General features: G+C 50.8%; 5 protein-coding genes across 5 annotated transcripts; 4 read left to right on the top strand and 1 right to left on the bottom strand.

Annotated features, from left to right (window-relative positions):
- Positions 1-2,503: 2,503 nt before the first annotated feature.
- VFPPC_01435 (copper-sensing transcription factor) lies at positions 2,504-4,240 on the top strand (the record flags this gene model as incomplete). Its single annotated transcript, XM_018281268.1, has 2 exons — positions 2,504-2,535; positions 2,641-4,240. 2 exons carry the CDS (start codon positions 2,504-2,506, stop codon positions 4,238-4,240), a joined length of 1,632 nt encoding a protein of 543 aa, XP_018149903.1.
- Positions 4,241-5,040: 800 nt separating this feature from the next.
- On the top strand, positions 5,041-6,150 carry VFPPC_13087 (RNA helicase; the record flags this gene model as incomplete). The annotated part of the gene is made up of 1 exon (XM_018290864.1): positions 5,041-6,150. The coding sequence occupies one exon, from the start codon at positions 5,041-5,043 to the stop codon at positions 6,148-6,150; it is 1,110 nt and encodes a 369-aa protein (XP_018149902.1).
- A 1,705-nt stretch (positions 6,151-7,855) lies between these two features.
- On the top strand, positions 7,856-8,731 carry VFPPC_01434 (phytanoyl-CoA dioxygenase; the record flags this gene model as incomplete). Its single annotated transcript, XM_018281267.1, has 1 exon — positions 7,856-8,731. The coding sequence occupies one exon, from the start codon at positions 7,856-7,858 to the stop codon at positions 8,729-8,731; it is 876 nt and encodes a 291-aa protein (XP_018149901.1).
- A 989-nt stretch (positions 8,732-9,720) lies between these two features.
- VFPPC_13086 (phytanoyl-CoA dioxygenase) lies at positions 9,721-10,599 on the top strand (the record flags this gene model as incomplete). The annotated part of the gene is made up of 1 exon (XM_018290863.1): positions 9,721-10,599. The coding sequence occupies one exon, from the start codon at positions 9,721-9,723 to the stop codon at positions 10,597-10,599; it is 879 nt and encodes a 292-aa protein (XP_018149900.1).
- A 1,128-nt stretch (positions 10,600-11,727) lies between these two features.
- Positions 11,728-12,123, bottom strand: VFPPC_18705 (hypothetical protein; the record flags this gene model as incomplete). The annotated part of the gene is made up of 1 exon (XM_022430276.1): positions 11,728-12,123. The coding sequence occupies one exon, from the start codon at positions 12,121-12,123 to the stop codon at positions 11,728-11,730; it is 396 nt and encodes a 131-aa protein (XP_022285980.1).
- Positions 12,124-14,590: the final 2,467 nt, after the last annotated feature.

Genomic DNA, 14,590 nt, shown 5'->3' with positions numbered 1-14,590 from the left:
CTGTTGAATCAGTTGATTGTACACCGTCCCACGAGTGTATTTAGCGGAGTGCCGCTGTAGACGCTCGGGTACCTGTTCCCTGGCAAAGTGACGTAAAGTCAAAACACATACAGTACAGTACTTTTCGTACATATTTGAACGATGGGCTTCAGCCAGAACGGCAATAGCAAATAGCTGCCTACTTTAAGAACGTCTCAGCTGGCTCACAGTAAGTGGACATCGATGTCCGGTTCAGGTGGGTGTGGCTCCGCCAGGCGGCACCAGACATTTTTGGCGCGGCTCTCGGGTTGACCTGAAACCAGTGGTCCAATAGAAACTTGCTCACTTTGGAGCCCTGGCCATCCTGCTCCTTGACTCAACCTATGAAGAAGGAAAACGAGTAAAGAGGATCGGTTGTTGGCCGTTTTGCTGAGGAGGTTAGATGAAAGGGATGGAGTTTCCTTCTTCGGGATAGATTCCTGGCTTGGTTTCTGTCGGATATCATTGTTATTAGTCGAGCTGAGGGCCAGATACTTGATCCAAGTTGGCTGGCCATCCATCACAGGCACAACGTTGAGTTTCTCAAAGCATTCGATGGCGTTTTCTGTGCTGGCCTTGGAGTAGGGAGTTTGTAGGTCCATTGTTTGTAGTTATTGTCGACTTCTTGAGCGGTAGTTGGGCTTGCAATTGTAAATCCAGTTGTTCTGAATTGGACAGACTCACGTCCAAGCCGTTTGGCCCAATACTTGCCAAGATGTGGTACCATGGGTTACAACGCCGTCAATCATGCTGCAAGGAGCACACCATCCTGACGCCAAAAAGCTCTGTGTCCGGGTCTGATAAAGCATATTGCCGATGTACATGACAGAATCGGCCAATGTAGCAAAGGGCCGGTTATCACAACCTGGTTGGACATCGGCATCCTTGCCATTTAGGATGTGATATGTGGGTAGGCAGGCTGGTCGGTAATAAAGAATCGCAACTGGATGTTGTTTCATGGTGGGGGCGAAGCGCTAGTAATGAAAGGGCTTGCAGGACTTGTGATGTGAAAGCAATATATGGAGGACAGCAATTCCAGCTCGTTGCTACAGTGCTGTATGTGTCGATGGTGAAATACAACACCAAATCGTGCCATGTGCTGCTCACTAATGATATAGCAGGTCAGGTTTGAGGCATTTGGTCGGTCTGTGCTCATCGGAGCTGAAGGGTCGAACAGGAAACATCGAGAGATAGATGAAGAGCTCGAGCCCTCACCGAGCCCCAGTTGAGTTGAGCCCACTCCAGTTCCAGCCTCTCCAGCATCCTGGCAACAAAGTCAAAGGCTGAGAAGGGCGGGTGTTTCAAAAGTTCTGGTAGTACGGAGTATGTACAAGAATGAAGATGGCGAAACGCTGGGTTATGGAAGTTGGGCGTGGGCGTCTATCGAGCGTTGAGGGACGGAAGACGTCTGGTGTGTGGCGGTGGCTCCTCTGGCAAAAGTTGCCTGCCTCTAATGCACTCGTTAACGGGTTCGACAGGCGGAGGAAACAGGGGACAAGGATTAAAAACTGGGAGATTTCTGTGTTGATTGATACTTCTGGATGTAAACAAGGAACATGAAAGCAGATGAACTGGTGGTCGCATCTGCACGTCTCGTTCTGATCAGTGATGACAGTGATTAGAATGTGCAGGTCCCACTTCCAGTGCCAGCAGACCAGACCAGACCAGACTTCCAGTCACTTCACAATTTTTAACAAGGGCCTGGCAGGCACTACACTGTCAACTGGTCAGTCGCTCCTGCCTCTATGCCCATCTGGCTGCGACCCGACTCGACACCAGACTCGACACACCCAATGGGCCCCCAGCACTGACATGAAAGTCCCAGTGCCAGTCCAACTGCCCCGCACGTGGCGCGACCCTCTGAAAGGCTCGCTATCACAGCAACCAGACTAATTCATTGCTTTCTGCTCTCTCACCTCTTTACTGCTCCTCGGCCATCCCACCAGACCAGTTGATATTTGCTACCATCGGTCACGTTTTAGTTTCGTAGCCACGAGACACTGTTTGAACCCGACGACCCCATTCTATCTTTCTTCTCCGAGAAACACTGTCTCGTCTATCTCGGGTCGACTGGTCTTCGTCCCGTGTCGTCAATCTTACTCGCAACTTCACCTTGTGTGGCTCTTGCGCCGTAGCGTCTCACCTCACCTTGGACTTGGCCATCTCACGACCCCCCACGACACATCACGAAACAAGTGCACCGAGTGTTGGACCTGGCTTTGGCCCTTGGTCAAGCCGGTAGACTTGCGTTGTTGGAAGCCGGTTCTCTCACCATCACAGATGCAGTGTATTGTGGCAGCACAGTCATCTCACTTTATGCCGCATTTCAACTCCAACTCGACGCACAAGAGTTTATAGGCTCCCGGTCACCGGCTACCCGCCGGCCGCCTCTGGCGTCTTTGGAGACGAGTCACAACCTAACGCTTTCGCCAACTTGCAAAGTTTAAATTCCCTGAAACATTCTTACCAATCAGCGACATTTACAATGCCTCTTATAAATGGGCAAAAGATGGCCTGGTAAGTGTATATGCAACTCGAAACAACTCCTAGCCGTTAACTCGCTACGACTACAACGTCCCCTTGGCCAACCCAGCCCTTCTAGAGCTAACGCTGTACGTATAGCGAGCCGTGCATCCGCGGCCATCGTTCGACCAAATGCACACATGCGAATGAGCGGCTCATGGTTCCGGTACGGAAACCTGGTCGCCCCCTTAGTTCATGCCCGCACCCATCCTCACGACCGTGTTCGTGCGCGGCAGTCACTGCCGCTATTCCCAGGAAACAAAAATGTCGATGTGGAACGTCAGATCCGGTTGAAACTGAAAATAAGTCCGAAAAGGATGCATCTAGCAGCAGCGCGGCAACACCTCCTAGCCCTTCAAAGATTGCTACCGCTGGCTTCCGAGTCCAGAAGTCAGGGGCAAAGGCAGGACCGAGCAGGAAACAGTCTGTCGACATTACCGGACTCCAAAGGATGGATGCCAACCAACTCAACATTATGCCGCCTTATAACGGGGTGAATTCGCAGCAATTGGGCACTTCAAGTGGCTCTCCCACGCCCATGTCGAGCATGCCGCTGTATGGATCAATGAATATGACGCCACGCGAAGGCTCTTTCAACAATGAAGCTGCAATGTTTCCCGTATTTCCATATGCAATGGTTCCCCCTATGATCCCCTCGGGCTCGCTGAGAGCGCCTGGCAACGGTCAGAATGGAGCTTTGGCGAATGGTTCTGTCAAATCGGAAACGGAAGCGGAAATGGAAGCTCCTAAAAGCTGTTGCGGAGGCAATAGTGCTGTCAAAAGCCCAAGTGATGCTTCTACAGTGCCGGCAACTGCACCAACACCGACTGTGAATGGTAATGATGAGGCCGAACCTGCGGCGAAGAGCTGTTGTTCGTCTGCGCCATCCTCATCTGCCCAGGAAAAGAAGCCTGCAGTAGGCATTATGCCTCCTCCTGGTGTTCCTTTCCCACCCAATGGCATCATGATGCAGCATTTTCAACACCCCATGGCTATAGCGAATGGGATGTATCCCTTCTATGCCCAGCCCAACATCTTCAACTATCCTCCGCACTACGGGTCTTATATGCAACCTCTTCAACCTGAGCAGTGGAGACAGCTGATGGCTGCAATGAGTTTCGGTCAGCCGGGAAGTAGCCAACCGTTTATTATGGGAGGACCTGTACCGGTGCAACAACCCCCGCCAACTCCGAACGGGTCAGCCTGGACGTCACATCAATGCACATGTGGTGACGCTTGCCAGTGTGTCGGTTGCGCTGCCCATCCTTACAATGAAGCAACTCAGAACTACGTACGCTCGGCCTGGTCATCCATGATGGAGGAGACGCAAAAGTCGCACGCACATACAAACAGCAATGGACCTCATCCAAACGGCCAAACCAACGGGGTAAATGGTACCAATGGCGAAACCGACGAATCGGTCAGGACCACCTCGAACGGAAACACAACGCCTATTAAGTCCACCGGCGACGGGACTTGGTCGCCTACGGCACCTCAGACTCCTTCTGACGGTGCGTCTGCAATGAGCGAGGAGCAGGCACTCTCCGCCAGCGATTTCTTTTTCGTCAGCTATCCGTTTGGCGATACCTGCGCTGGAGAGACGTCAAGCTGTCTCTGCGGCGACGACTGTCAGTGCATTGGGTGTACTATTCATAATAACTTGGAGCCGGCGCCAAGTACCGAGGGCCCCAACGCCTAACAAACAAAACGCGAGTATATATAAGTACATGATCAATGTTGTAGGAGGTACGGTACATATGATTTATCGTGGACGAATGTTGCTTTTTGGAAACATTTTTGGGGGCATCTGGCATGGATGGACGGCGTATTGCACATTCTTATGCAATAATTGAGGAAAGGGCATGAGGTTTATGAATGCCCGATAATGTTTGTAGATACCCGAGAACACTGAACTGTGCGCTCCAGAGAATGCTGGCTCTTTTGGTTAGCCGGCCCGCGAGCGAATGAAAGGAACAAAATCCGCTCACCTTCAACTTTCATTCAGAACTGCTATCCTCGTGCATGAAGCGCTGGAGACATGGATGTACGGAATTAGGTACGAGTTCGTTTCATCCATGGTCGTGAGAGTTTGCCAAAGCCACAATCTAAATGTGGTAATGTTGATGTCTCTGCTAGGGTCGCACAACAGCACATTGGCATGTTGTAGTGCATGAGGCCCTGATGTATTAAGTGGCATCACATTCTAAACTTCAAGCAAAACATTAGATCTCCGCGCCACAAAGAAGATGGTAATACGCATCAGGCGACTGAATAGTTGGAGATCATCTGGGGAATCAGTCTGTACGCGAGCGCCGCCATGACCAAAAAGTGGGTCAATTTTTTGCCATGTTCAAAGATTCAACTTCACATCATCGGTCTCATCGTCCATCACTCACTCAGAATTGAAGCGAAGGACCTGACATGAAGCCAAGCCCATTTACCTAGTACCAAAGATTGGAATACACATAGGGACACCCGTAAGGGAACCTAGCAGCAACCATGCCCAAGTCGCGTGCAGAAGATTGGTCCCATCACACGCATCCAGATCGTGAGTCGCGCCATCACGACGATCGCCATGGAAACGCATCAAAGGACTATAAATCATCCCGCGTGAGGGAGCGATCTCCAAACAGGAGATCGGAGGCACTCACAACCGAAGAACGCCGGAGCGCCTCCCCAGACGGAGAGTCATACCGCACGCACAGGCCTCACAGTCACCATCATCGTCGTGAGCACAACCGGTCTCGTCATACGTCGGAGGCTACTGCCGGTCCTGTGACGTTGCCGTTCTCGGCACGGACGCTCTCAAAGTCAGACTATCGCACGTTTGAGCCGCTATTCGCTTATTATCTGGATCTCCAGAAGCAGAGGTACATCGAGGACATGGATGAGCGGGAGATCAAGGGGCGGTGGAAGAGCTTTGTGGGGAAATGGAATAGGAATGAACTTGCAGAGGGGTGGTACGACCCGGAGATGTTTGCGAAATGTGCGGCTGAGAGTTCAAGGCCGGACGAGCCAAGGGACGAGCCAAAAGAAGAGCCCGAGAGGGAGATTTCTACGAAACGAGATGCGGCACCACTAGCTGGGGATAGTGATGGCGATGACTACGGACCGACTCTTCCGTCATCTGATCCTCGCCGTCAAATAGGTGCAAAGGCCGCGACATTCCAGGACCTGTCGTTACGAAACGAGCTCGTCGAAGAGCAGAGGCACGCGGACCGCGAGGAGTTACGACTGGCCCGCAAGGCGGATAGAGCTGTTCAAAAGGAGCGTCTGGAGGAGCTGGCGCCGCGGGCGGAAGCAGGTACCCGGGAGCGCCGGCTCGAAAAGAAGAAGGAGGTGAATGATAAGATGAAGCAATTTAGGGACAAGAGTCCGGGGATGGAAGCTGGTGATGAGAAGGAGATCATGGGCGGAGGCGATGAGCTGGAAGAGTATAAGAGAATGAAGGAGAAGGAGCAGAAGCGCAAGTCAGAACGACAGGTGAGGAGAGAGGAGTTTGAGAGGGCGAGGAGGGAGGAGATGGAGGAGAGGAGGAGGGCGTGGCAGGAGAGAGAGGAGGGCACGGTTAGTATGCTGAGAGAGTTGGCGAAACAAAGGTTTGGATAAGGGTGCGTGATAGTTGGTTGATGAGCATTGGATATCTTTGGAAGATGGTGTTTGGTGTTTATGCGAGCGATGTGTTGTTACTATGTACTTTGAGATACGGTGTAAGTTTGCAAGATGAATATTTCTACAGAAGACAATGATTCCGATCCATGCTGTATGGTGCTGGTCAGGGTGTTGCCTCAAGGATATGTTGGATATGTTGTAGTCTTTCTCTTGTACTTGTGATTGGTCAATGTTGGCGTGCCTGGCGAAACGATAGCCTGTTTCTCCGCTAGACTTTATGCTGAGGACTGAAAGAGCTTGTCTAAGGGACTGATGTTCAACTTGATGTGATTAGGTGATAATGAGGACCCTATGTGGTGTTATTGCGGATTCGGGGCCATGAAGGCAGTGTCTTTGGCTTTCTAATCGTCTTGGTATATCAGGTTCTTTGCACCAGCTCCTTGGGATAATGGGCCGTGTCATCCTTCTAGAGATCAGATGCAAGTAGACGCTTCACGAGTTTCTGTTGCATCATCAAGCTCCAACAGCTTTTCACTTTGCACTTTCACACCAACGAACTTGTCATCGATTTTCTGGCTTCAAGTTTGTGCCATGCCGCCAGTCATTCCGACTGCATTGATGTTGTATGCAGAAGACCAATTCTACCCCATTTACCAGTCTGGTGGACTTGCCGTATCATATCCATCAAACCTGAGAAGCATTCCGGACCGTCCTTCCGGCCTCATCGGCAGTTTTCGGTTCCCTTTCCGCCTGTAACGTGCTATTGTCTCAAAAACAGATCGCCAAGTCCAATATTGAGAGAGTGCAACATTTCATCGCCAACCAGATCAGTCTCGCTTCGCCCAGAGCATCGAACACATGGCATTGTGCCATTCCAACCACAGCCGACGTATAACGTACACCGAAGCGAAGTGAAAAACCCACGGGTCACGAATTACTCAACACGAGACCTCGAATCTGGGGCTGTCAATGGAGCGCAACAAGATTTCAGTCCAGCCCCAATCAAATTGTGGTCGGTATCGAAAGCAAAAATGCATAGAACGGAGTCGTTGAAAGATCCAGTTTATCATCGGGTACCACGTTCTGATAACCGCGCCAATCACACTCACGTTAATGGTTCCAATCTGATAAATAAAGGGCCTTGCCGAAAGGTAATGTTCCATTGCCCAGCAAGGCAGAGGAGTGGGAAAAGTTCGCAAAAAGGCTAGTCTTGGCTGATCTAGAACTCCACTCTACAAACCAAAATCTTTCACTATCATCCATGCAAGGTTTTTTTGACACAAAGTAATTTATTGGTGACGAGAAGGCAGCAACACATTCAACTTTGATACCCCGTTCGGCACACAATTCCCACGCAGGGGTAGTTACGGCGTAGGCTTGGCTAAAGACTCAAGGTTTCATTGCGTCTTTGTGGCTCTCGGCAGCAAGGGTTACGCAGGCGTAGGTTGCGTGCCAGACATTGGTGCGATCTACTGTGCAGGGAGACCCTTGTACAAAGGAAAAAAACGCAGAACGCACATCACATCACATTACTTTTTTGTCGGGATATTTTTCCTCACGCTGTGCCGTGTCACATCGTGGGAGAGAGATTGGACCGTGTAAGACGTCGGCCACGGCACTGCGGTCCGGGTTTGCATCAAGATTTTTGAAAAACACCTTCAACTTACTGGTTGGCGTCGGTTGCCTTCTGATTTGAGCGGCAATGGAGGAAGATGACGCCTACGGCACGGGGGGTCTCATGGAAGACCCCGAAGACTACTATCCACCTTCACCACCGCCTACGAAGCAGGTATTCACCATGCAGAGCGGAAAGCAAGTGACTTTGCATTTGGTTGGGCACAGTCCTACAGAGGCACATCATCTGTGGAATGGAGCAAAGTTCATATCAGATTACTTCGAGGAAGACCCTTCTAGAGTTGAGGGCAAGTCGGTTCTAGAGCTGGGTGCAGCAGCCGGCCTGCCATCGTTGGTTGCCGGCATCCTGGGAGCCAAGAAGGTTGTCATGACGGATTTCCCGGATCCCGATCTGGTGGCCAACATGCAAAAGAACATTGATGAATGTAACGGAACAGTCAAGCCAGAGGGACGTATTGAGCAAATCATTGATGCCGTTGGCTTTGTCTGGGGCGGCGACCCTGAGCCACTGCTTGCCAGGCTTACACCTGCTTCTGATACCAAGGAGCATCAACATCAAAAAAATGACGAGAAAGAAACCGAAAAGGGTAATACGTCACAGAAGGCGACGGGCGACGGGATGCAACAACGGTTTGACGTGTTAGTCCTCGCGGATTTGCTGTTTCGACATGCAGAGCATGGGGCTCTGGTCAAGACTATCAAGGAAACTATGCGTGCTTCACGAGATAGCGCCGCCTACGTCTTTTTCACGTCTTACCGGCCGTGGAAGCGAGATCTAGACATGGGCTTCTTTGATGTTGCTCGGAACGCGGGTCTCGAGGTGGAGCAGGTCTCGGAAAGGAAGTTGGAGAAGCCCCTCTTTGAAGGAGATCCGGGGGATTTGGACGTTCAAAAGACTGTCAAGGGGTTTGTAGTACGGTGGCGTGCTGAAGATTGTAGTTGAATATGTTGTAGTTGGTTGTCCAGTGTAGCTTGGAGGTTGTGGCAGGAGGTCTTAGATACAGCTTTTTTGCTGACGATGTTGGTCAATCGGACGTCTGCTTGGATCAAATAATACCAATAATCAAAATACTCCTTAAAGACCACGCAAATTGAAGTAATTGGAAGCGAGAAGTGGAAAGAATAACATATCATCACATGGCCATTTCCATGACACAAGCTTATTGACTGGGCGTCTTGGTCAATCAAAGTCAGCCGCAAGTCACAGTGTGTATGCCCCGGAGAGTGCCACACTAATGCCCCCAAAGCTTAGCTGCTATTTGCCGTCGACTTTCTGTGGAGGTACATATGTAGGGGAAATACGGAGGAGAGAGCGCCAGAATGTGGAGATATTGTTGGTCTCTGGTTTGGATGATACGTTACGCCGAAACAACTTACACAGCTAGCCACTGTGTGGAGATGCTCCATGACTCTGCTGCGGCTTGACTGTGTGTCAACCAAGGAGGCTCGCGGCAACGGAGAGCCTGAACGGACATGATGAAGTGGCCAAAAAGGCTCGTTTGGGCCATGCTCGACACCCTTTTTGGAAGTTGTCGTCACGCAGCATCACGGTTCCTCTTGCAGTGGAGACAAGAAGAACCACAGTGTCGTAGCCGTTGAACTACATGCGACGAAAAGGTTGTCGAGGCGGCAAACTCCAAGTGGCTCCCGTCGGGTCGTGACGGAAATCCGGGTCTGGTTGTCGTCGTCTGGGGCAGAGATGGAATAATATCCAACATCGTCTGATCTACTCGCCCCCTTCCCCGTAATATATATCAGTTTCTCCTCTCCCACACCCACCGAACCTCACAAAACCCAAGAGCTTTCTCTCTCTAGAATCAACCAGACCCCACAACATCTTTGTAATCTAGTATTCCTTTACCGTCCCCGCGTTCACCACGACCAGAATCCTCAATACACTATCGTCAATCAAAGCCTACATATCTTGCCAACATGCCTGCCCAGAAGTCATCCGGCCACCTCGCCGACTTGGAAAGGGATGGGTTCGTTGTCGTCCGGGGAATTGTTAGTGGCCAGAAGCTTGAGGAACTCCGTGAAGCCAGCCTCAAGGTTGAGAAGCTTGGAAGATCAGGACAATGGCCACACATCCGTACCGTTGGTAAACAATTTCCCCCGTGGACCTTCTCTCCCGAAAAGGGGATCTGGGGTGTTCAGCATCTCATGAACCCTGATCTTCCAGGCCATGAGGTCTTCACTCGCCAGTACTTCTCTGAGGAAATCTTGAGCATCGTCCGAGAGCTGCTGCAGTGCAATGATGATGAGCTTGTCATGGAGCTTTTCAACATGCTTGTCCGTCCCGATGGCGACTTCGAGCTCAGGTGGCACCGAGATGATATCCCCGCCGAGGCTTCAGCTGAGGAGGAGATGGAGCGTCTCGGCCGCCCTGGCTTTCACGCGCAATACAACTTTGCTCTTTGGGAAGATGAGTCTCTCGTTCTGGTCCCTGGATCCCACAAGCGTCCTCGCACTGATACCGAGAGGAACGCTGATCCGTTTGAGAAGGTTCTGCCTGAGCAGATTGTGGTCAAGCTGGGGCCTGGAGATATTGCCTTCTACAATAACAATATCCTGCACCGCGGCGTCTATGACTCCAAGAAGGACCGCGTCACCCTGCACGGTTCTGTCGGCCACTCTGGTGGCAGCAAGCTCCGCGCTCGTAATGTTCTCCAGCATGGCATCGGCAGTTATGTCGACAAAGTTGATTTTTCGAAGCTGAGTGACAACGAGAGACAGCGTGCTGAAGAAATGCGTGCCAGGCTGGTAAAGTTGGGCAGTGAGAGTGGTGAGGTTGGATATTCTCTGCAAGGATAATTAATGGGTTTGATTATAGATCTGTATCTGGGATAATAGTGTGTCGCATAAAGGAAGCCTGGTCTCCATTTAAGTTGCGATTCAAGGAGAAAAGCTTGCAATAATGTATTTGGATAGGGATCTGTGTCGGATGGTTATGAAGAACTCATGGAATGTCGAGTACACAACTTTTCTGCCCACGATAAAAGTAGTATAAGAAATGAGTGTTGTCAGACGTAACATTGCAACCTGACAAACTTGCGTACGGCACCGTCCGCCAAAAGGTCTAGATTTGGACCTTTTGGGACAGACTTCGTCCATGTGTTTGCGAAACCAATGGCCGTTCTCCTCCAGAATGTGTTGGCTTAGCTGCCACGAGTTGCCACCCTCAATGTCACGACTTGCTGCCCGTCTGACGCTGGCAGCATAGACTGATCTATACGATTAGTAAAATTGGGTTGCGCTGCAGTAGTGCTACGTCACTGAGTTGGATGGCGATGCACCTGATTCTAGCACCGCGGTAACAATCGAAGCTAAGCTCCTGAAATGTTTCGGGTAGAGGATAACCACCCAAGGTCGATCGATGGGGAGAGACCTTCGTTTACCTAGAACAACAAACGTGATAGCTTTATCGGAAGCGATTTCGGCAGATCACCCTCTAGATATGACGGCGGCTTGAAGATTAGCGATAGTGAGAGGCACGTAAACTGTGAATTTCGACCGTCGAATGCCACCTCTATGGGATGGACTAAAGGGCATATGAGACCACACCCATAGTTCGTTGAATTTACGGATGATGGTGGTTACCGACGATGACGATGATGGTATGATGTGCAACGTACGGTGAAACTGCTCTGCCGGAGGCGATGTTCGTATTCTTGGACCAAGGTCGTGGCAAGTACATAGTCCGACGATGTGTCTACACCTTTGGAGAGTGACAACCTCCCAAGCTTGGGTTTCTCCCAACACACGAAGATGGTTCAAACACCACACCGGTGTTTCCGCTCGTACACAAATCTATTTGATGTCGGCTATTTGGAAATCAAGGTGGAGTGCAGTTGCGATGCATGGTAATTATTATTAGTTACTTTAGCCAGAATGCCGTGCCTTGCGATTCTATGCCATGCCATGCCATGCGGGGGGTTGGGGCTATGACTTTGGGGTTGTATTTTGTCTGATTGTTTGGCGTCGGTATTCGAAGCATGCATACACGGACCTTGTACCATCACATGAGGGATGAATGCAAGTCGAGCATCGTGGACTGTGAACTGATATGAGATGGTGCCGTGCTGAAGGTTCAATAACTACCTGATGATGATGCGATTGTGACAACGTGGCTCTGATAAATTCAGGAGAAGCGCAAAATGTTCCACCGTCCAAATGGAATTGAGTTTGAGTTTCTTTGAGTACGATGGATGGGACGCACCTGCCTGCAGATGTCGAAGCAAACAACATTCTATGGGTGGGGAAGGAGCGATTGCGAGCTTCACATGATCCTCGGTCGATACAACACCATGTGTTCCTCTTGGGAAGCTCGTAAATCATGTCGCACTATTAACAAACGACGACGCAGACCATCATTCCTGGACTTTGCCTCATGACCAAGACAGGGACGCAAAGGCAGCTCAGTCGAGTGTAGACGTATCTGAGGCTCCAGATGCCGTCGTATTGCAGCTGCGAGCAGTGGCTCATTACATGTTCGCCAAGCTTGTCGACTTCCAAAGGACAGCACTCAGTCGAACAACTATTCAAATATCCAACCAACTTGACCCTTTGAAGCCGCCTGACTGTTGTCACAATGACCAGACACATGTTTTGTACGAATCCCTAGCGCAGAAACCCCGCGTTTCGTCCTTGAGAAAAGGGCAGGTATCTGACGATGGGCATGGTCCAAACTGCGACATACGAGAAAGCATGAGGACGTTGAATCTTGTGATTGGAAGACGACAAGTCTTTACAAGTGCCACCAAGACGGAAAACTTTGGTTCAGCCAACTCAGACCTCAGTATTTGAATATTGGCCCCCACGCTACGGCAACAATGTCGACACAAAACAAATGGTGTCTTCGTGGCTAACGGAGCTGGACATAGCTTGTCGACTCAGCAGTTGCTGGCAAAACAGTCGAACAATGCCTTGACAGCAGTTTTCTGCTGTTTCTTCTGACGCAACTTGGTTAAGCTCAGATGAGTATTTGAAAAAGTTCAGCCACCCGGTGGCCATACCGTGTCATCGTCTTTTCCCGTCTGCTCCGTATGCAAAACGTCTAAGCTCGCGGCGATGGCACTGTAATGTCGCAACCAGGATTGCCAGATGTGAACGCCGTCGTCGACTACTAGCACATCGATACGCGAGAGAAGGAAGAATGGTCGATGAGGCAAGCACACGACCTCATCCTCCAAACGGTGCTCAAGCAAAACCACCAATCTCAATCTGCCCCTTATCTGTGGGTTTGTGCTTTGCTGTCCACCCTGTCTTTATAGCGTGTTTTCAGAGGAGGGGAGCGTTGCACCAGTCCTTCCACATTACAATCTAATAATAACACACCGCAGACAAGCCTAATCTGACAAGGTACTATGATCGACAAACCTCAGTACAGTCGGGATGCCAGACTCGGCAAATACATACAACGCTGTTTCGTCCCAAGAACTACGTACCAGAGGGTCATTCAGCACAGCATAGACCCTCAACACCAGCCACCTTCCACCTGCCAGTTTCCTCGCATCGCTCATCAACATACTGCTCTCGCCCGTTTCAATGGTCATTGGACTTTGCAAATGTCCTGGAAACATCCACTAGAACCAGGGTCGGATCACTGCGAAGGCCCCCAAAAAGCTAGCGCCCTTCCACGGGGAACCAGGGAAGTCCCAATCCAAACGGACATATCAGCCTTTCCGACGGTACTAAACGAGGTTGCATAGACGACCAAACCAACAACGTCCGGCTTTCGTGACCGGTTTGCCGGCGTTGGACTTATCGCTGGGGAGTTCAGCGTGCCATTTTTGCCAGGAAATTTACCTGGCTTGGTTATGATGCACTTCCTCAAAGCAGCCAACCCAGCCGAAGAGCAGCATTGCGAATTTCGAAGTGAGGCGTGCCTGCAGCTTACTGCTAGTCTCAAGACGCCATGGCTTAATTGGCCCCAGCCAAAGCAAAGCTGCCCTCCTTCTCCAATGCGGAGATGACCCCAGGTTTAACCCCATGGGGGGAATATCCGATTGTGCCCCCCACATGACGTTTGGGTATGGTTCCATGTTTTGGAGAGAAGGCCAAAGCCAAAGATTACCCAGCCCCGGCTCTCCGCACCCGAGGAACAGCGAGTGTTGAAACGTATTTCTCTCGACCTTCCGAGAATATCATCTCGCTTGCCTTTCCTGCCTCACCACATGAATAGCCCTATTACCCAATCTGGAAGCAAGCTGTCCCTCCCCTAGCTGGCACATGGCATCAATGCATGGGCATGACTGCTTGCATTACATCTGTGTGGCATGCCCGAACATCAGCTAGCTTAAGAACAGAACAGGCCAGGCATTGCGCGCCGTTAGGTTCCCCGGAGATTCCTGGGCATCCCTAATTTCCCCATTCGCGTCAATTTTGCCCTTGCTCAATCCCCAGATCTTTCAAACCTGCATAGCATGGTATTGAGGATTGGCAGTCATCTTCGTCACTGCTTTGTTTAACATCCTGACACGCCAGTCCGCGCAGTCCGGCCCCCTCCTCCCCAAATCCTACCCCAGCTTAACAGATCTGTTTCCAAGGTCCAGGAGTCTGCCTTGTCAGGACTCAGAACGCACCCATTCCGACTCCTCCCCTCTCTTTCAGCTGTGTCAAACACTCTTGGTCAGGCTGGAGTTGTGCTCCGCCTTTTCGTGTCATAATCCCTGCCTGCTAGGCCATCGTTTTTTGAGACGTCCAATGACTGTGCTATCATCTTCCGCAAGTTAGCGAGCTGTTTTCGCACCCTCCTTGTCCTCCAACTTAGTAAAGTGCCTCCTCACCTACCTCTTCAGCACGA

The sequence above is a fragment of the Pochonia chlamydosporia genome, chromosome 1, assembly GCF_001653235.2.
Source record: "Pochonia chlamydosporia 170 chromosome 1, whole genome shotgun sequence".
NCBI classification, from domain to species: Eukaryota; Fungi; Ascomycota; class Sordariomycetes; order Hypocreales; family Clavicipitaceae; genus Pochonia; species Pochonia chlamydosporia.
The sequence above is the reverse complement of the archived record's forward strand: the minus strand, read 5'-3'. Positions and strand labels throughout refer to the sequence as shown.